Source organism: Pseudophryne corroboree, chromosome 4 (genome assembly GCF_028390025.1).
Source record: "Pseudophryne corroboree isolate aPseCor3 chromosome 4, aPseCor3.hap2, whole genome shotgun sequence".
NCBI classification, from domain to species: domain Eukaryota; kingdom Metazoa; phylum Chordata; class Amphibia; order Anura; family Myobatrachidae; genus Pseudophryne; species Pseudophryne corroboree.
Genome location: NC_086447.1, coordinates 635,218,432 through 635,245,480, shown reverse-complemented (window position 1 = coordinate 635,245,480; position 27,049 = coordinate 635,218,432). Strand labels below are relative to the sequence as shown.

The window sequence follows — 27,049 nt, the reverse complement described above, 5'->3', positions numbered from 1 at the left end:
TACCATCTAGCAAGTATTGGGACTCTAAATCTCTGGCGTCACTCTCCAGGGCCTTTTCCCTTTCTCTAGAGGACACTTTATGAGCTGCTATGCGTCCTATATAAGAGCCCCTCAGAAAAGCCTTGAATGAATCCCATACCATAGTTCCCGGGGCAGATCCTGTGTTGTCGCTAAAGTAACCCTCCCACTGAGTCTCCAGGTCACCGCAGTCACCTAGCTGAGTCAGCCAAGAAGGGTGCAACTTCCAATAAGAGTGTCCCCTCTGACCCTTCACAGCGAGAGTCATCAGCAAAGGGGAATGGTCAGAGATCCCTCGGGCCTCGTAGCGGACGTCAGTGATTGCAGGGATAAGGGCGGGGGACACCAGTACCAGGTCTATTCTAGAAAAGGAGCCATATGTGCTGGAGAAACAGGAGAACTGACGGACTGCAGGGTGGCGAAGCCTCCACACATCTACCCATTGTAAATTATTCAAGAAATCAGCAAATTTGGTAGAACCACTACCCACCATCACATCATTCGGAGACCGCCATCGGTCCAAAGAGACATCTAATATATTGTTAAAGTCGCCCAGGCATATCACCGGAGTGGTAGGGGAGGAAGCTATAAAAGATGCAGCTTGCTGCAATACAGCGTATGAAAAAGGAGGGGGGACATACACTGCCAAAATGTAATAGGGCTGGGAACTCAGTTTGCATTCCAGAAATACAAATCTGCCATATGTGTCAGTTTTGACCGATATTAACTCAAATTGCACCGTTTTTTTAATCAGGACAGACACACCCCTGGAGAAGGAGGAATGAGAGGCATGGTAAGCCCATCCCACCCAGGCCCGTCTTAGAGATAACAACCTATTTCCCTGCAAGTGGGTCTCGCTAAGGCATGCAATATCCGGGTCATATTTCCTAATCATATTTAGAACCAAAGAACGTTTGATTTTGTTATTTAGACCCCGGACATTCCATGCCAGAAATTTCAAGTTACTCATGACCCCAGATATACTCGATGTGCCACACGGATAGACATCTCACAATATATATCCAAAAATCAGCACCACTAGCCATAGTAACATATATCTCATAAGAGCTCTGCGTTATAAGCCATAATATCTGGTATATCAAACATCCTAGTTTCAGAAAAAACATAGATATGAAAAATAATAAACTAAAGAAAGAAAACCAAAAACAACAAGAAGAGCCGCAACTAGCAGCTTCCCAACCATCCCTCCCCTCCCCGTACACCACCCCGAACTCTGGCATACTTATATCCCAAAACGCCAATCCCAACTACCAAATGCTAAGAAGGCCCAGATTCTCAACTTAACCTAAACCCTCTTAACCAGTAGCACTTGAACGTGAAAAGTCTTGAGCCACCAATGCAAAAGGTGGGGGGCTCCCCGAATTGTGGTCGTCTCCTCCGGTGGTCAAGATCCCAGCATCTTCAGCGCAGGGAATCAGTCCGGAGCTAGCTGACGGGCACCCGGCGCATATCCGTCCAGCCACTGGGCCGCCTCTCTAGGAGAATTAAAGAACTTGGTCTCCCCATCCGCCACCACTCGGAGCCGAGAGGGAAACAGCATGGAATATGAGAGGTTGAGGTCCCGCAGACGTCGTTTGATAGGCATAAACTGGGCCCTGTCCTTCTGGACGTCCGCGGCAAAGTCCGGGAAGGCCGACACTCTGACTCCGTTGCGGACCAATGGGCCCTTCGTACGGCCAAGGCGGAGGACCGAGTCACGATCCTTATAGTGCAGGAATTTGGCGATGAAGGTGCGAGGAGGGGCACCAGGAGGTAGCGGCCGAGATGGTATCCTATGCGCTCGCTCCACCGTGAATTGTGCTGTAAAGGACTCAGCACCATAGATCTCTTTGAGCCAGGATTCGAGGAAGTCCTCCGGCTGCGAGCCCTCCTCTCTCTCAGGCAGACCCACAAATCGGACATTGTTTCTGCGCAGTCGACCCTCCATGTCTAGGAGCTTGGTTTGGAGAGATGAGACCTGTTGGGTCACTGCGGACACGGATTGCTTAAGGGGGCCACACACATCCTCCAAGTTGGAGACACGCGTCTCCGCCTCACCCACTCTCTCACGTATACGCTGAACATCTTGTCGAAGTAAGGAGAGGTCGCACTGCACCTTTTCCATCTTATCGGAGAGACGCTGCTCACTACCGGCTATAGCCTCCAACACCTGCTGAATAGACGGCGCCTCCGCTGCCGTTGGGGAGTTGGCGGTAGACGCAGGAGGGGAGCTTGAGTGTGTTGGAGAGGCACCCTGAGGTGGAGCCGATGACCCCCTGGGGTTGGGTTGCCTAGCAAATCTTTCTAGTTTGGCCGCGGCCGCACTCTGGCCGCCCTTCACCATATTGACAGATGTCGGTCACCCACTCCTCCGGGTAGAGTTGTAGTATAAAGTATAATTAGAAGACAGCAGGCTATATGCTTTTAAAGCCGGGAAGCAGCCGTGACGGATCTTTGGGTCAAAATATCAATGGGCAAGAGCACAGGCTTTGTGTAAAAATAAAAAATAGTATATGATATTGATGTTGTTGAGGGGAGAATGTCCTGCAGCAAATTCCAGGTAGAAGCAGGGTATTGGTGTGTAATACACTGTGAGCTATTAGTGTAACACAATAGTGCATTGAGTTGCAGTGTGCATGCAGTCCTTGCAGGGTAGACAGGGAGAGCTGTGTGCTGAGGCTGTCTATGGAACTGCACCCAAAATGGCCCCCGGGCTTTTAAGCACTTCACCCCTTCACTGGAGTACCTGCGCCTTATTGTCCAGCCAGGAGTCTCAGGTCCCCTTCAGCCAGGTACAGGAGGGCCTTCAGTGTCTCCTGCAATGTGCCCAGCACCAGACAGCGCCGCCCGCCCGTTCGTCCGTCCGTCAAGAGGGCCCTGGAGCCGCGCGGCCGGGAGCGCCAAACTCGAGGCCGGGGATCCGGAGGAGTCACAGGCCGCAATGCCGGAAGTCGTCCGCCGCGGCCAGCCAGCACCCAGAGATCCCGGACAAAGGTGCCCGCCGCTGCTCGGAGGTGAGGGGGGACCAGCACCGGGGGGTAGACACTCCGGAGGGACACAGGATGGGTGCAGGAGTTGTAAAATCGGGGAGCTCCCGGGATCCGCTGCCTACTCCTTCACCGCCGTGGCCACGCCCATCGTTTATTTCACATTTAAGTTGCACATAAATAATGAGGTTTCAGACCTTTTTGGCCACAAATCTTAACACGTTTGGGTTCCTGCTAGACTGGATAGTTACTTAGGTTTATATTCAGTTGAAGTCGAAAACTGCCGTCTGTTGAAAAGACAGCAGTTTTCGACTTTTTAAGGTCGGAACTGGTTCCGACCTATTCAATATATTAGACAAGTCGAGGAATTCGACTTGTCGAAAAGCACGTGGATCGGCGGAATAGCTGCCGATCCACGTGCTTGTGTCGAAGCCCCCTTTTCGACCACCTCAATTCTACTTTAAAAAAAGTCGAAGTGAGATGCGGGAGCAGTGACGGAGAGAGCCGCGGGCAGCCAGACGGGGAGAGCAGGAGGATGTTACAACCGCCGCTCACAGCAGTGTCCACCCAGCTCTCCAGCAAGCGAGACCTCGTTTGCTGGACCTGGGTGGACGCTGCCGTGAGCGGCGGCTGTGATATGGGGAGAGGCAGAGAGACAAGGGGGGGGGGGGACGGGGGAGAGACACGGGCATACGGGGAGAGCACTGGCTATATAACTGCTGCTGTAGCGCTGCTCTCCCTCGTCTGCCCGCAGCTCTCCCCCGTCTAACTAAGCTCCTGCATCTCAATTAGACTTTCTTTAAAGTCTAATTGATAATGCATTGAATAGCCCAGGTCGGATCCATTCCGACAAATGAATGTCGGAATGGATCCGGCTTCAATTGAATATATCCCATAGTGAAGGTTGAAAAGAGGCAAAATGCCCATCGGGTTCAACCTGTATTTTGTGATCAGATGTGTTCAGATTATTCAGAATAGCTGAAAAATCCAGTGAGACCCTAATGATCATTGTCTGATCCAAGAGCCAAAATGGATCTTTTTCAGTTTGAGCAACAAGAGTATAGAGAATAAGACAGATGCTGCTCTGTGTCTATAGCCGTTTATGTTTATGTTAAGCATCATTAGTTTTGCCAGCACTCAATTCATAGAAACAGCTTGCTGCGTTGCCTAATCTTCATTATCACATATACTGTATACCCTCAATGACGGGCACTCAGGAGGCGATAACTTTACAAAACAAATGTATTCCAGATCAACATTTTTGGATTTCAACCCTGTTGTCAGGACCTCATAACAAACATAATGTTTATGTTTGTAATGTGGTACTGATGAAGGGGTTGGGGCCCCCGAACACATTTGCACAGTTGTCGCCTCCTGAGTGCCAGTCATTGAGGTATATATACCACATCACACATACAGTATACACGGTTGAGTGAAATTATTATGACCACCTCCTACATTTGAAGTACGCCACGTGTCGTGCGCTGGCTTGGTGGGTATATAAGGTGTACGATAGGATGTCTGCACACATGTCACTCGTTACTGTCATGGGTTAAAGGGGCGATTTATCCTAGTTGCAAAAAGGGATGATTATCGGCTTTCAGGCCAAGGGTGGCAGTATTTCTGACACAGCACAGTTTGTGAACGTTTCACGTGCTGCTGTGGTGAAGGTGTATCGTGACTGGACAAATGGCACCATTCTGAATAACCAACAAGGAAATTTCTGAGCACCACTTGCCATTGATGTGAGAGATGAACGTCGGCTACGAAGGAGCGTGAGGGCCGTCCGACACACTTCAGTGGAGCAGCTCACCATCAAATGAACCTGGGGACTACCAGACGTGTGTCTAAAATGACAGTTCAGCTAACCCTGCTGCATGTGGAGCTCCGAAGTGGTTACCCCGCCTATTAGCTGGTGGTCATAATACTGTGACTCGACTGTGTATATATGTGTATGATATATACACACACACAGATACATACTGTACACACACACACACACACACACACACACACACACACACACACACACACACACACAGTCTCTGTGTACTGTTTCTTTATCACTTGACTGCATCTTCGTGTTCAGCAAGTGTGTGAGGTGACTTATTGTGTCTATCTGTGTAGAGAATTTCTAGATTTATCTAGGCTTACACTAAACAGAAATAGTAGTGTAGTTGTGGATAAGAAGAGAAGTATTATGTAGTCAAATAATGAAATGTTAGCGGTATCAGTCACTGTGTTTGTCTTACATATGTGCAGCAATGTAGCAGTAACTGTTTGATTTAAACATTTTTTTCTCTGTCTTTTGTTTCTGTGCTTGAAAGTTTATCATAAGCGGTGTGTATTGCTGACTCCTTTCTTCTACACCTTTCCTGGTTCTTTTTCCTCCTTACATTTTCTTACTGCTCTGGTGAGTGCAAGGAATCTTAATTCTTTTTGCACACTTAACAAGTTTAAACCACTTTTTCAGCTTTGATGTGGAGCAGTCTATTATGCTGTCTCTAGATTCTGATGCATTAAGCCAAGTACTGTAGTCACAATTGTTAAAAAATATGTATACTATATATTTTCTCTGTATTTACTATTAGCTGCCCTTTTAATTGTACCTAATTTTATTTAAATTATTTTAAATTAATGTTTTGTCAGCTTACACTAAATCTATTTAATCTGCATAATACACACATCCTTCACCTGTCACTGTGTAATAGTTTCCAATGATCAGACCTGTTGCAGAAAATAGTGTCTCATTTTTCTATACCATTAAAGTTTTTTTTTTTTTTTTTTTTCATTTCAATACTCACTTATAAACTTATAGAAAGTTCTACTTTTTGCCATCTGACCAAAATATTCTTTTGAGACCTGTATTCAGCCATCAACGCTAATAGAATTGCCCCTAAGTGTTTATATGTTTGTTGTGTATTATTGTGTGTGTGTCTATGTGCTTGGTACATCTTTGCTGTGTTATTTTATGTGTACAAATATTAATTATTTGGAGAAAGAAGTGGAATGCATGCTCTCTGCGAAACTGCAGGTAGCGATACGGTTATGTGGACTGGAAATAAACCTTAGTCAATTATGGCAACTTGATGTATGTTTTCACTTTAGGTTCGGCAGTTAGACGCTAGCTTTTTTGGATTGCATCTACGAAAACATGAGGATGAAAATGTTGAATATTATGTTCCTTCCCCAGTGGAATACATACAGAATCAGGTATGTATTTATAGAATACTAGAATCTGTATTTTCAGTGATTACTTTTTTTACTGACATATTTTGTCCTTTCATGTACACAAGTGACAAATAATATGACTTGATCTTGATGTCATACAAGCTGGGTTCAGTCTGGCAGCATAGTATCTTAGCCTTGAGAACATAACTTACATCAAAGCAGAAATGAGCAGGTGAACAGCAGAACCCGACAATTGGCCAGTATCAGGTAGCATAATGTCAAAGAAAGAGTAAAGGTACAATATCAAGAGCAACATAATATGGGTGTAGTATGGTTTGCCGGCGGTCGGGGTCCCGGCGGCCAGCATACCAGTGCCGGAATCCCGACCGCCAGTATACCGACAGCTTATTATATTAATTGTCACTTGTGTATAGTAGATCAATGTGCCACCCAGAAACTGGAGGGGTGTAGTATGGTTTTTGGGCGAAAGAGTAAAGGTACAAAATCAAGAGCAACATTATATAGTTGAGCACCTGTTGACTAGTACAACATATCTGTAGTCTGTGCCTGCATTAGGTCAGGTGCAATAGTGACTGGACATTGAGAATTGAATTGACCCTACATATGGACAGTATTGCTTATACTGTATGTCTGCATTGACGTGCAGGCAGAGATTCCAGATAACCCTTATGGTTTACACCGTTTCAATGACAAATAATTAATTTTGGAAATTTTAACTAGAATGTCATTTAGATAATGTTTGTGCCTCTCCCAGTGCATCCCAAGCAGTATTTCCTAAAATGCAGATTTTCAGTGTAGATGGAAGGCTCATTACTGTATATTAAGGTTTTAATTCTTTAAATTTAAGATTGCTAATTCTAGAAGAAAAATGGATCCCAGTGTGTAAGCGGTGACCTAGTTTAAAATCACATTAAAACCTTCTATTGTTTAGGTTATATAAGCTCAGGCATTGTAGCATGTATTTTAAAACTCTTGCATATGTTTTAGTATTTTATTTACATTTTATCTACTAGGTAGATTAAAACTGTTTTTTTTTTCAGGTGTATGATGAATTGGAAATCTTTCCACTGGGTATTTACAATGTGCACCTTGTAAAGTCTGGAGGGGTAACTGATTTTGGTAAGTTCAGCCAAGAGTTTACTTGGACACAGAAAATGGGATGCCATAAACAATAAGCCTGGTGTAAATAATATTCCAATTTAATCTATACATATAATGAAACTGTAAGGGTTCTGTCTGTACATAGCACTTTTTTTGAGAGATATACTTCTAGGGGCTGTTTATGAACTATAGAGACGAAATAAGAAAGAAAACTGAGGTATGTATGATCTCAATGCGATATCAGGGAGAGGAGCAATACAGGAGAAACCAGATGCTTGACACTTGTCGCCTGCAGTGTGCAGGCTCCTCAAGTCTAAAATGACTATATATATTTTTATATATATATATATATATATATATATATATATATATATATATATATATATTTAGTCTATTGTGAAAGAGGGCACTCACCAATTTTTTAAAAGAAAGTCAGAAGGTAATTTATTGCTACATCATCAGGTCGACGTTTCGATCATATCCAAATGATCTTTGTCAAAACATCAAAACAGTGGTGTTGGTGGCAGAGCACCAGATGCAGCATGTTCAGCGAGCTCATACACACAGATATTTATACCATCATCAATCTGAGTTGGTCAGACACACCCACATATGTTACTTCCTATTAGACCATCAGTATAACAGGACAAATCATATAGATCATAGCCACTCGAGGGCTTCTATAAATCCAATGAGCCAACCTAAGAGCTTATACTAAGCATCTAGTGCAAAAACGAAGCCATACAGTCCAGAAAAAGTGTCATATTAGCTCATTAATAGAAGGGCAGGAAGTGCGCGTGCGTTCCACCAGCCCGTGGAACGCACGCGAAGGGCGGAAGTGACCCGCGACTGGACGGAAGTGGACGGAAGTGACGTGCGCTGCCATTGCAACGGACTGGGAGAAGAGTGCAACATATACTTCTAACGAACCTGCTTTGACAGGGGCGGAAGTGACGTTCCGCTTACTGGTATTGTTGTCTGTTGCCGTAGAAGCAGCAGACGCCAGTCGTTGTACTCGTAGTCCAGCGCACATTGGAGAGGTTTAAAGGGATATATAATATGCCAAGTAATCAGCCCATAAACGGTGTGCTTATCCAATATTCAGATCGATGTTGGCACATTTATTACTAACTAACTGTAATAAAACATAACTTTTAATGATATTACATAAAAAACTAATAAAAACTACTTTTAAAAAAAATATTTGTCCACAGTGTCATGTAATGTAGGACAGGTCTGGCATAGCCGCCGTAATTACGGCTGGCATCTGCCAGGCCCGCAGACACCCACATACACTGGGCCAAATATACATATATATATATAGAGAGACCAAGGACTTAACCAGCCACCACCCGGACAGTCTTAAAGAAAGTATGCCAATCTCACAATTTCTACGTGTGTTGCGTAACAATTCCTCGGCAACTATTGCAGAACAACAACTTTCTGAGATGGCTGAGAGATTTCTGGCACGAGGGTACTCACCAAAAGTGGTCTCCAGATGCCTAAAGAAAGCGAAGGTCAAATACAACAATACTGGTCATAAGCCTGTCTCAACATTCGACCCTAGTCGGCTTATTTTTACGTCAACTTTTGATACTAATGCAAGGGCTGCTGAAAAAGCCATCAAAAAGCATTGGCCCATAGTTGCAACAGATGCCAAATTGGAAGGCCTAAGCCAAAGACCTCCTATGCACTCCTACCGTAGAGGGCCTAATCTACGACAGTTGCTGATGCGTCCAACCCTACAACCACAAAATGCCAATTCAACATGGCTGACGATGAGAAAAACAGGCTGCTTTCGCTGCCCCGACTGTACAACATGCAGATCTATGACGAGTGGATCTTCATTTGCCCATCCGCATAGTGGAAAACGGATCCCTATTAAGTATAAGCTCTCGTGTATGTCTGAGTTTGTTATCTACATCATCATCTGTCCATGTGGGCTGTATTACGTTGGACTCACTACGCGGTGCTTCTGCGAACGCATGGCGAATCATCATTATTCTATTAGACAGGCACTGGAGACCAATAAAACTGACAAACCAGTAGCAAAACACTGGTTACAATACAAGCATTCAGTATCCAGCCTCAAATGTATGCTGATAGACCACATCCCCCCTTCTATCCGTGGGGGTGATAGGGAACTAAAGCTCAAACGACGTGAATCACGGTGGATCTTTGAGTTAGAGACACTTACCCCACAGGGTTTAAATGAAGCAAACCCATATGGGATATTTCTCTAACGATTCCTAGATGTATTGTCCCTTGTTCTACTTAGAGTCTACTATATACTACTAGTTAAGTCCTTGGTCTCTCTCTCTCTATATATATATATATATATATATATATATATTACAGGAATTGGAAGAACAAGCGCCCAAGAGTGAAATTATTAGGGTTAGGGAAAATGAAGGTATAACAAAATATATGATAAGAATCGATTAAAAAACTTATCTGGCAGGTAGAGACTTGACTCAAGTAGTGGTCTTTTTGAGGATTAAGAACATGCGGATAAAACAGAAAAAACTAACATAGTGTGTACCGTTTATGTTGCATATTATGTTACTGTTTAGTTTCACAGGCCTTATTAGGGAACTTAGCTTATTCCCACAAAGCAACAATTTGTAGCCTGAGTAGTATACGGTTTAAAAATACAAACAGGTTTTTAATAACATAATCACATAAAAACACACATGAAAATAGCTGTATAACATGCGTACAGGATAAAAATTAAATCAGGCTTATCTGTCCATGAAATGATTAAAATGCATGCGTACAGGATTTAAAATAGTTTTAGGCTTATCTGTCCATCAAGAGGGGGTGTCTGCAGGTACTCCCAACGCGTTTCGTCCGTCAGCAACAGGACTTCATCAAGGGGATAACCACACTGAGCAACCTTTGCTCTATTTATGCCCAGAGGGAGGAAATTGACCATGACATCACTTCCTGTGATAGTCATTAATTTAGTTAAAAAATTCGTATAACTACAATCTAATATGCACTCAAAACAGTAGGACATAATTAGAGTTGTAGTGAGGTAAGAAAGAACCAAAACTTTAATGTAGAACATGAATCAGTAGTGAAAAGGGTGAAGGATTATATATTTTCCGTCGGAAATGATGGTGGAACGCATGTGGAACGCATGCGTCATTTCCGGTCCGGCGTGATATGGATTTATATAGTGAGTTAGTTATACTATTTATAATAGCCCAGTGGAGTGCTAAATCACGGGGAGAAGAAGAGGTGGTGATTGGCGGTGTGTACCGCTACAGCAGCCACCCCTTATCCGTGAGAAGCACGGAGAGGAGCGCAGTGCGGCGGTGAAACGCACCGCCATTAAATGAAGATAGCGGTGGAACGCACCGCTATGACGATACACGGAAGTGGGCTCAGTCGGACGGTGGAACGCACCGCCATTGTAAAAGAAGGAAATATGACATCGCGATGGAACGCTATGCCGCTGACGTCACTTCCGTGAGCGGCGCGATGCGGAAGTGATATACTATGGAACGCACCTAAATCTAGTGGCGTTAATAGGTGCATAATTTTAATAGGGTACATTTATCAGTGAACAAGATGTGAAAGATTCTATGCATGTATATATATATACACACATTTCATGTATGCACATATATACATACAAGTGGATACATACACATATCTAACATATGTGATAATTACTAAAGGTGACAGTGCCCTGGAATAATTTATATTTAAGGTGCAAGTGTTGTGCTAATTTATTTTGAGTGCAATTGGATGTTTAAAATTAATATAAAAAAATTTTTTAAAAAATAAATGTGTGTAATTTTTATGCTTCATAAAAAATAGTTTTTTTTATAAAAAATAATTTTTTTATAAAAAATAAAGAGAAAGAAGAAAAATTCTTCTATATCCGGGACAGTCATGTGGATTAATTCTTCTTCAGTCTTTATAGAAGATGTCCATAATTTTTGTTGTATCAATAAACTCAGTCTTATTCATCGCTTGTTTAAGTCTTGTGGTGCTTTTCATATTTATTAGCGGAATTGTCCATTGAATACTTCAACTGGAAAAGACCATAAAAATGGCTTATGTCTTAAATCAATACCGATATACAAGAACCAATTTCATAAATCAAGAAAGGTATATTAAGAAAGGTATATTAAGAATTATATAGATATAATGTGATAAAAGGTGATAAAAAAGGGGGTAAGACTAATGTGATAAGAGAATACAAGGATGAATTATCAGAGGAAAGGGGCAATTTCAAACGCCTCATTAAGTCCTAGTGGGGATAGGGTCTTGAGTTCATATATCCAAAACATTTCCCGTCTCGACAACTTGTTTAGGACATCACCTCCTCTTTCTCCAAGTTTAACCAATTCAATAGCTTTGAACGAGATGTCTTCAGGGTTGGATTTATGTTTTTCTGTGAAGTGTTTGGAGACGGTGTGGTTGTCTACCTTATTTTTAATATTTCTGATGTGTTCTTGGATTCGTAGCTTAAGAGCTCGTTTTGTCTTTCCGACGTATTTTAATCCACATGTACACTCCAACAAGTATACTACCATGGTTGAGTTACAATTAAGGAAATCCTTAATGCTGTAGTCTTTGGTGCCGTCGTGGTTACTGAATTTCTTCCTATTCGGGTGAAGAAATTTGCAGATGTTGCAGCTACCACATTTGTAACATCCTTTGCAATTAATGAATGTGTTATTCCCGGATTTATTCTTACTCTGTAAATGACTTGGAGCCAGAATGTCTTTCAGGCTGCTAGTTTTTCGAAATACAATGTCTGGTTTTGATGGAAGAATGTCTTTCAGTATTGGATCCATTAGTAGGATGTTCCAGTGTTTGTTAATGGATTTTTTAATGATGCGTTCTTGGTTACTAAATGTAGTGATGAACGGAATGAACTTGTCAGATTTCTTTTGTGTTTGTTTTTTGAATAAATCCGTTCTTTGTACATTAGCCGTCTTCTCCAACGCTTCACTTATCACGTGTTCCGGGTATCTCCTTTCCTTGAATCTTGTAGCATAGGTTGATAGTTGGTTCTTGCAATCCTGTTCGTTACTACAATTGCGTTTAATGCGATGGAACTGAGAGTAAGGAATGTTTGTTTTCCAATTCCGAGCATGGCAACTTTTGAAATGAAGGTAGCTGTTAGTGTCTACTTCTTTTATGTGATTACTGGTTATGACCTTTGAATCGGCACTTGAAAGGGTAAGATCCAAGTAATGCACACTGTCTTTACTGATCTCGTAGGTGAATTTCAAGTTATATTGGTTTGCAGTAAGTATTTCAAAGAAGTTTTTGAATGTTTCTTCGTCTCCTTCCCAGATGATCAATATATCATCTATATACCGTTTATAGATGATCAGATGTTTCAAGAATGGATTGTTGTTGTAGATGCACTCATCTTCCCATGAGCCCATTAGTAAATTAGCAAAACTGGGAGCAAATGATGTGCCCATGGCTGTTCCACAGATTTGTAAATAAAAAGTCCGCTGGAATGTGAAGTAGTTGTGACTTAAAATAAATTTTATAAAGTCACAAATTGCATTCCTATGATTTATTGATAGTTCAAGATCTTTATCCAGGAATCTTCTGCAGGCTTCTATTCCTTTATCATGGATAATGGAAGTATATAAGCTTTGCACATCAATCGTAATCCATAGGTAGGAATCTTTCCATTCCACTGTGGACAGTATGTTGATCGCGCTGTTAGTATCCTTCAGAAATGATGGTAAATTGGTCACATATTTACACAAAAATATGTCAACGTATTCTGATAGGTGGCTGGTGAGGGAATCAATCCCTGCGATGATAGGTCTGCCAGGGGGTTTGGAGAGATTCTTGTGTATCTTTGGTAAGTGATAGAAAGTTGGTATTACCGGTGTTGTTGTCATAAGATACTGGAATTCATTCTTATCAAGGGTATTTTTTTGGAAGTAGTGTACCAGTAGTATTCTGAGTTCTTCTACAAAAGGATTAGTAGGATCTTGTGGAAGCTGTTTATAGGATGAGGCATCATGTAGAAGACGTAAGGCTTCGCATTCGTATGCCTCTCTGTCGAGGATGACAATACCACCTCCTTTATCTGCTTGTTTTATGATAATATCATTGTTGTCTTGTAATTTTTTAAGAGCTTCTTTTTCTTTATTCTTTAAATTTGAGAAGGTGGATTTTTTAAACTCGACATCACAAAGGTCCTTTCTTACTAATTCCTGAAACACATTTATGTGATTCCCTTTCGATTCAAGAGGATAGTACTTCGATTTCCTTTTTAGTCCTGATTTTGATGGTTCCATTAGATCCGGTTGTTGTTCTTTCTTTGCAAAGTGTCTCTTTAAGGTGAGTGCCCTTGAGAACTTGTTAAGGTCTATGAATGTATCGAATTTATTCATCTGTTTGTCAGGTGCAAATTTTAATCCTTTGCTTAAAAGTGATATCTCTGCTTCATTAAGGATGTAGCCCGAAAGGTTAAATATCCCTTGTTCCATCGGGTTCTTTATGGTTGATAGCGTCTTTTGTTTGTTCTTCCTGTGCCCGCCCCTTGTCCCTCTTCTTCTTGGAGGCTTCTTTTCATGGGGGAATTCCCTTTCAGTCTCTCTCTGAAGAATGTTTTCCTTGTGGAGAAGATGTTGTCTGTTGTCGGGTCCGGGGATAAAAAATCTGAGTCACTATTTGATTCTAATCTTTGTAGTGCTGAAAATCTGTTGTATGTGGCCGTAGTTTTTGAAGTTGTAGGATAAGTTCTTTCTTTTTCGTGGTGTATTTGTTGTCGATTTTGATTATGATAATTTTTATTCCTATATGGTGTCTTTTTCCATTTTCTCGCTCCTGGGTCCTGATATACAGGAATGTGCTGGTATTGCTTGTCTTGGAATCTGCTCCAGTTTTGTATTTTGTTGTGCAGATAATCATGCTTATCTCTTAAAAATTTCTTTTGTTTACCTTTAATGACATCCTCCTCAATGTGTTCAAGTTTCTTTGTTAATGTAAGATCATTTGCCTTAAATTCCTCCTTGTCTTTATGTAAGACTAATTGTTGTTCCTTCACTTTGAGTTCGTCCTCAATTTTAGCCAGAATTTTTTGTTTTTCTAGGATTATGAGATTCATCAGGTTAATTGAGCAATTGTGCAGAATCTCATCCCACTTAGATATAAATTCGATGTTGTCTAGGCCAAAGGTAGGCCTTTTTATTAATCTCAGGCCTCTTGGAATCCTGTTGACCTTTATATATTGTTCAAGACCCTTTATTTCCCACCATGCTTTAGTCTCTTTGGTGAGAAGTCTTTCTGCTTCCCAGAATAGGGAATCTATATCAGTCTCATTATGAGTATTTGTATCAACATTTGTGGAACCTTCATTAAATATTTGGTGACAGAGATCATTCCTTTTCTCATGACCTCTGTTTTTAAACATTTTTGGTAGATACACACAAGAAAAGCCCCAGCTGCCGACAGAAAAGAACCACAGAACTAGAATATAGAATTGAAGACCTCGGCGCTCGGGTGCAATTTATGTGGTAATAGTGCACAGTAAAAAAGTATTATATATTAAAACGTAGTAAATATAATAAAATTTTTTTTAAAAAAAAGGATACGTGAGGTAAAAAATCCCTATTTCATATAAAAGCACTTCTCATTAGATTATTAGAGCGGCAGCTTGTAATACATATAAATATGCTTGGCATGCATATAAAATTTGTTACAGGAATTGGAAGAACAAGCGCCCAAGAGTGAAATTATTAGGGTTAGGGAAAATGAAGGTATAACAAAATATATGATAAGAATCGATTAAAAAACTTATCTGGCAGGTAGAGACTTGACTCAAGTAGTGGTCTTTTTGAGGATTAAGAACATGCGGATAAAACAGAAAAAACTAACATAGTGTGTACCGTTTATGTTGCATATTATGTTACTGTTTAGTTTCACAGGCCTTATTAGGGAACTTAGCTTATTCCCACAAAGCAACAATTTGTAGCCTGAGTAGTATACGGTTTAAAAATACAAACAGGTTTTTAATAACATAATCACATAAAAACACACATGAAAATAGCTGTATAACATGCGTACAGGATAAAAATTAAATCAGGCTTATCTGTCCATGAAATGATTAAAATGCATGCGTACAGGATTTAAAATAGTTTTAGGCTTATCTGTCCATCAAGAGGGGGTGTCTGCAGGTACTCCCAACGCGTTTCGTCCGTCAGCAACAGGACTTCATCAAGGGGATAACCACACTGAGCAACCTTTGCTCTATTTATGCCCAGAGGGAGGAAATTGACCATGACATCACTTCCTGTGATAGTCATTAATTTAGTTAAAAAATTCGTATAACTACAATCTAATATGCACTCAAAACAGTAGGACATAATTAGAGTTGTAGTGAGGTAAGAAAGAACCAAAACTTTAATGTAGAACATGAATCAGTAGTGAAAAGGGTGAAGGATTATATATTTTCCGTCGGAAATGATGGTGGAACGCATGTGGAACGCATGCGTCATTTCCGGTCCGGCGTGATATGGATTTATATAGTGAGTTAGTTATACTATTTATAATAGCCCAGTGGAGTGCTAAATCACAGGGAGAAGAAGAGGTGGTGATTGGCGGTGTGTACCGCTACAGCAGCCACCCCTTATCCGTGAGAAGCACGGAGAGGAGCGCAGTGCGGCGGTGAAACGCACCGCCATTAAATGAAGATAGCGGTGGAACGCACCGCTATGACGATACACGGAAGTGGGCTCAGTCGGACGGTGGAACGCACCGCCATTGTAAAAGAAGGAAATATGACATCGCGATGGAACGCTATGCCACTGACGTCACTTCCGTGAGCGGCGCGATGCGGAAGTGATATACTATGGAACGCACCTAAATCTAGTGGCGTTAATAGGTGCATAATTTTAATAGGGTACATTTATCAGTGAACAAGATGTGAAAGATTCTATGCATGTATATATATACACACATTTCATGTATGCACATATATACATACAAGTGGATACATACACATATCTAACATATGTGATAATTACTAAAGGTGACAGTGCCCTGGAATAATTTATATTTAAGGTGCAAGTGTTGTGCTAATTTATTTTGAGTGCAATTGGATGTTTAAAATTAATATAAAAAATTTTTAAAAAAAATAAATGTGTGTAATTTTTATGCTTCATAAAAAATAGTTTTTTTTATAAAAAATATTTTTTTTATAAAAAATAAAGAGAAAGAAGAAAAATTCTTCTATATCCGGGACAGTCATGTGGATTAATTCTTCTTCAGTCTTTATAGAAGATGTCCATAATTTTTGTTGTATCAATAAACTCAGTCTTATTCATCGCTTGTTTAAGTCTTGTGGTGCTTTTCATATTTATTAGCGGAATTGTCCATTGAATACTTCAACTGGAAAAGACCATAAAAATGGCTTATGTCTTAAATCAATACCGATATACAAGAACCAATTTCATAAATCAAGAAAGGTATATTAAGAAAGGTATATTAAGAATTATATAGATATAATGTGATAAAAGGTGATAAAAAAGGGGGTAAGACTAATGTGATAAGAGAATACAAGGATGAATTATCAGAGGAAAGGGGCAATTTCAAACGCCTCATTAAGTCCTAGTGGGGATAGGGTCTTGAGTTCATATATCCAAAACATTTCCCGTCTCGACAACTTGTTTAGGACATCACCTCCTCTTTCTCCAAGTTTAACCAATTCAATAGCTTTGAACGAGATGTCTTCAGGGTTGGATTTATGTTTTTCTGTGAAGTGTTTGGAGACGGTGTGGTTGTCTACCTTATTTTTAATATTTCTGATGTGTTCTTGGATTCGTAGCTTAAGAGCTCGTTTTGTCTTTCCGACGTATTTTAATCCACATGTACACTCCAACAAGTATACTACCATGGTTGAGTTACAATTAAGGAAATCCTTAATGCTGTAGTCTTTGGTGCCGTCGTGGTTACTGAATTTCTTCCTATTCGGGTGAAGAAATTTGCAGATGTTGCAGCTACCACATTTGTAACATCCTTTGCAATTAATGAATGTGTTATTCCCGGATTTATTCTTACTCTGTAAATGACTTGGAGCCAGAATGTCTTTCAGGCTGCTAGTTTTTCGAAATACAATGTCTGGTTTTGATGGAAGAATGTCTTTCAGTATTGGATCCATTAGTAGGATGTTCCAGTGTTTGTTAATGGATTTTTTAATGATGCGTTCTTGGTTACTAAATGTAGTGATGAACGGAATGAACTTGTCAGATTTCTTTTGTGTTTGTTTTTTGAATAAATCCGTTCTTTGTACATTAGCCGTCTTCTCCAACGCTTCACTTATCACGTGTTCCGGGTATCTCCTTTCCTTGAATCTTGTAGCATAGGTTGATAGTTGGTTCTTGCAATCCTGTTCGTTACTACAATTGCGTTTAATGCGATGGAACTGAGAGTAAGGAATGTTTGTTTTCCAATTCCGAGCATGGCAACTTTTGAAATGAAGGTAGCTGTTAGTGTCTACTTCTTTTATGTGATTACTGGTTATGACCTTTGAATCGGCACTTGAAAGGGTAAGATCCAAGTAATGCACACTGTCTTTACTGATCTCGTAGGTGAATTTCAAGTTATATTGGTTTGCAGTAAGTATTTCAAAGAAGTTTTTGAATGTTTCTTCGTCTCCTTCCCAGATGATCAATATATCATCTATATACCGTTTATAGATGATCAGATTTTTCAAGAATGGATTGTTGTTGTAGATGCACTCATCTTCCCATGAGCCCATTAGTAAATTAGCAAAACTGGGAGCAAATGATGTGCCCATGGCTGTTCCACAGATTTGTAAATAAAAAGTCCGCTGGAATGTGAAGTAGTTGTGACTTAAAATAAATTTTATAAAGTCACAAATTGCATTCCTATGATTTATTGATAGTTCAAGATCTTTATCCAGGAATCTTCTGCAGGCTTCTATTCCTTTATCATGGATAATGGAAGTATATAAGCTTTGCACATCAATCGTTCATCACTACATTTAGTAACCAAGAACGCATCATTAAAAAATCCATTAACAAACACTGGAACATCCTACTAATGGATCCAATACTGAAAGACATTCTTCCATCAAAACCAGACATTGTATTTCGAAAAACTAGCAGCCTGAAAGACATTCTGGCTCCAAGTCATTTACAGAGTAAGAATAAATCCGGGAATAACACATTCATTAATTGCAAAGGATGTTACAAATGTGGTAGCTGCAACATCTGCAAATTTCTTCACCCGAATAGGAAGAAATTCAGTAACCACGACGGCACCAAAGACTACAGCATTAAGGATTTCCTTAATTGTAACTCAACCATGGTAGTATACTTGTTGGAGTGTACATGTGGATTAAAATACGTCGGAAAGACAAAACGAGCTCTTAAGCTACGAATCCAAGAACACATCAGAAATATTAAAAATAAGGTAGACAACCACACCGTCTCCAAACACTTCACAGAAAAACATAAATCCAACCCTGAAGACATCTCGTTCAAAGCTATTGAATTGGTTAAACTTGGAGAAAGAGGAGGTGATGTCCTAAACAAGTTGTCGAGACGGGAAATGTTTTGGATATATGAACTCAAGACCCTATCCCCACTAGGACTTAATGAGGCGTTTGAAATTGCCCCTTTCCTCTGATAATTCATCCTTGTATTCTCTTATCACATTAGTCTTACCCCCTTTTTTATCACCTTTTATCACATTATATCTATATAATTCTTAATATACCTTTCTTAATATACCTTTCTTGATTTATGAAATTGGTTCTTGTATATCGGTATTGATTTAAGACATAAGCCATTTTTATGGTCTTTTCCAGTTGAAGTATTCAATGGACAATTCCGCTAATAAATATGAAAAGCACCACAAGACTTAAACAAGCGATGAATAAGACTGAGTTTATTGATACAACAAAAATTATGGACATCTTCTATAAAGACTGAAGAAGAATTAATCCACATGACTGTCCCGGATATAGAAGAATTTTTCTTCTTTCTCTTTATTTTTTATAAAAAAAATATTTTTTATAAAAAAAACTATTTTTTATGAAGCATAAAAATTACACACATTTATTTTTAAAAAAAATTTTTTAGATTAATTTTAAACATCCAATTGCACTCAAAATAAATTAGCACAACACTTGCACCTTAAATATAAATTATTCCAGGGCACTGTCACCTTTAGTAATTATCACATATGTTAGATATGTGTATGTATCCACTTGTATGTATATATGTGCATACATGAAATGTGTGTATATATATACATGCATAGAATCTTTCACATCTGGTTCACTGATAAATGTACCCTATTAAAATTATGCACCTATTAACGCCACTAGATTTAGGTGCGTTCCATAGTATATCACTTCCGCATCGCGCCGCTCACGGAAGTGACGTCAGCGGCATAGCGTTCCATCGCGATGTCATATTTCCTTCTTTTACAATGGCGGTGCGTTCCACCGTCCGACTGAGCCCACTTCCGTGTATCGTCATAGCGGTGCGTTCCACCGCTATCTTCATTTAATGGCGGTGCGTTTCACCGCCGCACTGCGCTCCTCTCCGTGCTTCTCACGGATAAGGGGTGGCTGCTGTAGCGGTACACACCGCCAATCACCACCTCTTCTTCTCCCTGTGATTTAGCACTCCACTGGGCTATTATAAATAGTATAACTAACTCACTATATAAATCCATATCACGCCGGACCGGAAATGACGCATGCGTTCCACATGCGTTCCACCATCATTTCCGACGGAAAATATATAATCCTTCACCCTTTTCACTACTGATTCATGTTCTACATTAAAGTTTTGGTTCTTTCTTACCTCACTACAACTCTAATTATGTCCTACTGTTTTGAGTGCATATTAGATTGTAGTTATACGAATTTTTTAACTAAATTAATGACTATCACAGGAAGTGATGTCATGGTCAATTTCCTCCCTCTGGGCATAAATAGAGCAAAGGTTGCTCAGTGTGGTTATCCCCTTGATGAAGTCCTGTTGCTGACGGACGAAACGCGTTGGGAGTACCTGCAGACACCCCCTCTTGATGGACAGATAAGCCTAAAACTATTTTAAATCCTGTACGCATGCATTTTAATCATTTCATGGACAGATAAGCCTGATTTAATTTTTATCCTGTACGCATGTTATACAGCTATTTTCATGTGTGTTTTTATGTGATTATGTTATTAAAAACCTGTTTGTATTTTTAAACCGTATACTACTCAGGCTACAAATTGTTGCTTTGTGGGAATAAGCTAAGTTCCCTAATAAGGCCTGTGAAACTAAACAGTAACATAATATGCAACATAAACGGTACACACTATGTTAGTTTTTTCTGTTTTATCCGCATGTTCTTAATCCTCAAAAAGACCACTACTTGAGTCAAGTCTCTACCTGCCAGATAAGTTTTTTAATCGATTCTTATCATATATTTTGTTATACCTTCATTTTCCCTAACCCTAATAATTTCACTCTTGGGCGCTTGTTCTTCCAATTCCTGTAACAAATTTTATATGCATGCCAAGCATATTTATATGTATTACAAGCTGCCGCTCTAATAATCTAATGAGAAGTGCTTTTATATGAAATAGGGATTTTTTACCTCACGTATCCTTTTTTTTAAAAAATTTTTTATTATATTTACTACGTTTTAATATATAATACTTTTTTACTGTGCACTATTACCACATAAATTGCACCCGAGCGCCGAGGTCTTCAATTCTATATATATATATATATTTGGCCCAGTGTATGTGGGTGTCTGCGGGCCTGGCGGATGCCAGCCGTAATTACGGCAGCTATGCCAGACCTGTCCTACATTACATGACACTGTGGACCATTTATTTTTTTTAAAGTAGTTTTTATTAGTTTTTTTATGTAATATCATTAAAAGTTATGTTTTATTACAGTTAGATAGCATTATGGTATTAAATGTGCCAACATCGATCTGAATATTCGATCAGCACACCGTTTATGGGCTGATTACTTGGCATATTATATATCCCTTTAAACCTCTCCTATGTGCGCTGGACTACGAGTACAACGACTGGCGTCTGCTGCTTCTATGGCAACAGACAACAATACCAGTAGGCGGAACATCACTTCCGCCCTTGTCAAATCAGGTTCGTTAGAAGTATATGTTGCACTCTTCTCCCAGTCCGTTGCCATGGCAGCGCACGTCACTTCCGTTTACTTCCGTCCAGTCGCGGGTCACTTCCGCCCTTTGTGTGCGTTCCACGGGCTGGTGGAACGCACGTGCACTTCCTGCCCCTCTATTAATGAGCTAATATAACACTTTTTCTGAACTGTATGACTTCGTTTTTGCACTAGATGCTTAGTATAAGCTCTTAGGTTGGCTCATTGGATTTATAGAAGCCCTCGAGTGGCTATGATCTATATGATTTGTCCTGTTATACTGATGGTCTAACAGGAAGTAACATGTGGGTGAGTCTGACCAACTCAGATTGATGATGGTATAAATATCTGTGTGTGTGTGAGCTCGCTGAACATGCTGCATCTGGTGCTCTGTCACCAACAGCACTGTTTTGATGTCTTCACAAAGATCATTTGGATATGATCGAAACGTTGACCTGATGATGTACCAATAAATGACCTTCTGACTTTCTTTTAAAAAATTGGTGAGTGCCCTCTTTCACAATAGACTATTATTTGGAACCTACAATTCCTTGGAGTTGAGCACCACCGCATTGGATTCTACTTGTACAGTTCTGTGCGGATGTCCACAATCCTATATATATATACATATATATATATATATATATATAGATCCCCTTGATGAAGTCCAAACAATAGGATGAAACGCGTTGGGACAGGGACCTGCTACTTTCCCCTTGGACTCCCCACATATGGACAGATAAGCTGTTTTGATTTTTCAATCCTGTACGTGTGCTACCTATACTTATGCACAGATGAACTGCCTATTTTAATTATATCCGTGTACGTCTACTACTTGCATTTGTAAAACAGAGAGTTGCTGCCTACTCTCTGGACTCTCTTCATGTGGACAGATAAGCCACTTTTATTTCTCAATCTTGTACGTGCGCTACCTGCATTTACGGATTTATGAATTGTTTTTATATAGACTTTTGTATGTTGGTTACCTGCATCTGTGGCAGGATTTTGTTTATTAAAATTGTTGTTGCTTGTTTTTTAACTCGCTCTCTTGAAAATTATTGGAATGAGCAAAAATTCCTAATTCTTGAGCTGCTGTAAAAATTATTGGTTTATTTTTAAAAAACAGTACACACTATGGCCCTCATTCCGAGTTGATCGGTCGCAAGGCGATTTTAGCAGAGTTGCTCACGCTAAGCCGCCGCCTACTGGGAGTGTATCTTAGCATCTTAAAATTGCGAACGATGTATTCGCAATATTGCGATTACAAACTACTTAGCAGTTTCAGAGTAGCTTCAGACTTACTCGGCATCTGCGATCAGTTCAGTGCTTGTCGTTCCTGGTTTGACGTCATAAACACACCCAGCGTTCGCCCAGACACTCCCCCGTTTCTCCGGCCACTCCTGCGTTTTTTCCGGAAACGGTAGCGTTTTTATCCACACGCCCCGAAAACGCCGTGTTTCCGCCCAGTAACACCCATTTCCTGTCAATCACACTACGAGCCGTGAGTAAAAATACTATCTTCATGGTAAAATTACTTGGCGCAGTCGCAGTGCGATTATTGCGCATGCGTACTAAGCGGAATTTCACTGCGATGCGATGAAAAATACAGAGCGAACGACTCGGAATGAGGGCCTATGTTGCTTTCATTTTTTCTCCACATGTCCTGCCTCTAAGAGTCATCAGCCTGAAATTATTCGAAGCTAAGTTGTTACTTATTTTTATAACTTATTACACCTGAATGCACATACTTTTTCACCAACACTATTAGGCGCTTTTATATACTTCATTTTATATATATATATATATATAAAAGAAAAGTGAAGAATAGCGCCTAGGTCAGTCCTAATTAAGACACACTGATAAAATGTTATAGGATCAATTAAGATATTGAAACACACCCCATCAATCAATGGGTGGCAGCTCGTGCCCAGTAAATGGGAGGAATAGATAAAAAATAGAGTGCAGAAGAGCGCCTAATAGTGTTATATATTAACATAATATTGTATAACCAGTTCACCCTGTGAGGTGTGCAATGTGCAAAATTTAAAAAAGAACAACTTAGCCTCCTTGAGGACAGCTTCGATCGGATGACACTTTAGGGCATGTAATTTAGAAAACAAAAGGCAAACATAGTGTGTACTGTTTTCACAAAATTAAAATCCGCATACAACTCTAAAATTAGGAACCTTGCTGGTCCCAGTAACCATACAGGAGCTTATGAAATTATAAATGTAAACAAAGTTTAATACAAAAAGTCCTGACGCAAATGCAGGTAGCAAACGTACAAGATAAAAACAAATAGATAGCTTATCTATCCACAATTGGAAATGACGGGAGGACAGCAAATCCCAGTCCCATAACCAGATGTTCAATTTAAGATCCTGAAGCAAATGCAGGTAGCATACGTACAAGATAAAAACATATAAAACGGCTTATATGTCCACTGTTAGAAGTATCGGGTGAGCAGCAAATCCCAATCCCAACGCGTTTCGTACTTTGGCAGAGGACTTCTTCAAGGGGATACATGATGTGAGCAAAGCAGGATATTTATGGTACTGATAATTAGTCACAGAAAGCAACACATCGCTTCATGTGACCAATGGAATAAATGATCATATCTTTATAAAACAGTAAGTGATATAAATGTATGGAAGCATGGGAACATGCATAATGACCTTAATATATTAAATAACAAATAATACATTATATTGGAGTACATAAGCGGCTCTGAAGCGGCGTGAACCGCATATTGAGCCGCAAACTCGTCACTTCCGGCCGGCGTATGAGGAGAGCGATAGCGCGCCTTTTGGCGGTGACACGCACTGTGGAGCGCATCTGCGTCACTTCCGCCAGGCGCTGGGGGAAGTGGTACTGTCAATGTTAGCGGTGGCATGCAGCGTGGAACGCACCGCGTGACCTCCGATGTATGGATAGCAATCACTTCCGGTCCGGCTTTGAGAGACGACCACGATTGGATAGAGCACAGCAGGAGTTAGTTCCGGGAGAGTGACATGCACGGCCATCTTTTTTAGCTTTCTCCCGGCTTTTTCTTGCTTTTAGCAATACAATGGAACGCACGGCCATTTTAAAAGGTCTATGGCCATATAATCTAATACATATTCTAAAAAGGAAAAAAATGAAGGTGTCTTAAGTTTAAAGTGTACAAGTAAGCAAATGCTAATATTGAGAAGAATAATCAGATGCTCGTAGTAAAAAAAAGAATAAATATACTAATACATTATCGATTTTTAGGAGTATTCACAATTATTAAAAATTAATAAAGATTGGTAATAATTAAAATTTATAATAAGACAGTGTTGATCTCAAAGTAAGAGAATAGAACTTAAAAATATTCTAAGTGGTTTACACGTGAATGAACGTGTGGAATTGTGATATAAAGTGACTAATAAGGTGCGAGGAATTTAATGGGTGAAGAATATTAAAAACATCAGTATAAAAGGATATAGGATTATAGAAAGGGTGCAATCTCGAATCCTTCATTGAATCCAGACGGTGCAAGTGTCTTTAATTCAAAAATCCAAAACATTTCCCTCCTTGATAATTTGTTCAAAATATATCCGCCTCTTTCTCCAAGGTTGACAATTTCAATGCCTTTGAAGGTCAGTTCTTCAGGGTTTGAGCTGTGAACTTCATGGAAATGCCTGTAAATTGCATGTGTGGTGATTTTATTTTTGATGTTACGTATATGTTCCTAGATACGCAATTTAAGTACTCTCTTTGTCTTGCCGACGTACTTCAGTCCACATGTACATTCCAAGAGGTAAATGACCATTGTGGAATTACAATTTATGAAGTGCTTAATAGTGTATTCCCGAGAGTTGTCGCTGTTGGAAAACTTTTTTTGGTTTCTGTGTACTAATTTACAGATATTGCAGCTCCCTCATTTGAAACAGCCCTGGCATCATTTTGTCTTGTTGGGTATCGTGGATTTCAATAAACTTGGTGCTACAATATCTTTCCGATTATTTGTTTTTCTGTACACAACCTGAGGTTGAGGAGGTAGGAATTCTCTTAGAACTGGTTCATCAATAAAATGTTCCAGTGTTTGTTGAGGATCTGCCAGTCCCTCAACCTGTATACTCAACCTGTGTATAAATATATATATATATATATATATATATATATATATATATATATATAAAGCACAAAAATGCCCGGCACTCCCACTAAAACAGCATAAATCCGGGTGCCCTCCGCAGCAAATAGTACAATAAAATATATATATATATTTCTCCAGAGAAAACAAGTCCAATTCAGGTACAATAGTTTTTTTTTAAAAACATTAGATTGTTATTGAAAATAGGGGTAGTCCGGAATGGTTACCATAATCAAAGCACTTTTAACGCACAGTTGGATGAATATACAATCGGTTACATCGGGCGTTCAGAATCAAGAAGAAGAGAAAAAAACACAAAAAAGAGGCTTAGCACAAACCAACAAAAATAAAAAATAAAATCTCCCCCCCCCCCCTTTTTTTTTTAAAAGAAATTGTCTGATAACACAACATTCTTTCTCTATCGTCCTAGTGGATGCTGGGGTTCCTGAAAGGACCATGGGGAATAGCGGCTCCGCAGGAGACAGGGCACAAAAAGTAAAGCTTTAGGATCAGGTGGTGTGCACTGGCTCCTCCCCCTATGACCCTCCTCCAAGCCTCAGTTAGATTTTTGTGCCCGGCCGAGAAGGGTGCAATCTAGGTGGCTCTCCTAAAGAGCTGCTTAGAAAAGTTTAGCTTAGGTTTTTTATTTTACAGTGAGTCCTGCTGGCAACAGGATCACTGCAACGAGGGACTTAGGGGAGAAGAAGTGAACTCACCTGCGTGCAGGATGGATTGGCTTCTTGGCTACTGGACATTAGCTCCAGAGGGACGATCACAGGTACAGCCTGGATGGTCACCGGAGCCTCGCCGCCGGCCCCCTTGCAGATGCTGAAACGAGAAGAGGTCCAGAATCGGCGGCAGAAGACTCCTCAGTCTTCTAAAGGTAGCGCACAGCACTGCAGCTGTGCGCCATTTTCCTCTCAGCACACTTCACACGGCAGTCACTGAGGGTGCAGGGCGCTGGGAGGGGGGCGCCCTGGGAGGCAAATGAAAACCTTTTTTGGCTAAAAATACCTCACATATAGCCTCCGGGGGTTATATGGAGATATTTAACCCCTGCCAGAATCCGTTAAGAGCGGGAGACGAGGCCGCCGAAAAAGGGGCGGGGCCTATCTCCTCAGCACACAGCGCCATTTTCCCTCACAGAAAGGCTGGAGGGAAGGCTCCCAGGCTCTCCCCTGCACTGCACTACAGAAACAGGGTTAAAACAGAGAGGGGGGGCACTAATTTGGCGTTAGAAATATATAAAAAAGATGCTATAAGGGAAAACACTTATATAAGGTTGTCCCTATATAATTATAGCGTTTTTGGTGTGTGCTGGCAAACTCTCCCTCTGTCTCTCCAAAGGGCTAGTAGGTCCTGTCCTCTATCAGAGCATTCCCTGTGTGTGTGCTGTGTGCCGGTACGTGTGTGTCGACATGTATGAGGACGATGTTGGTGAGGAGGCGGAGCAATTGCCTGTAATGGTGATGTCACTCTCTAGG

At 40.3% G+C, this 27,049-nt stretch overlaps 1 protein-coding gene across 1 annotated transcript in view; it reads left to right on the top strand.

The window, feature by feature from the left end:
• The window catches only part of TIAM2 (TIAM Rac1 associated GEF 2), a 1,049,207-nt gene that overhangs the window by 676,729 nt on the left and 345,429 nt on the right, over positions 1-27,049 (top strand). The window contains exons 13-14 of the mRNA XM_063917712.1: positions 6,114-6,218; positions 7,238-7,316. Coding sequence (XP_063773782.1) covers positions 6,114-6,218; positions 7,238-7,316 — 184 coding nt within the window. The remainder of the gene's footprint in view (positions 1-6,113; positions 6,219-7,237; positions 7,317-27,049) is intronic.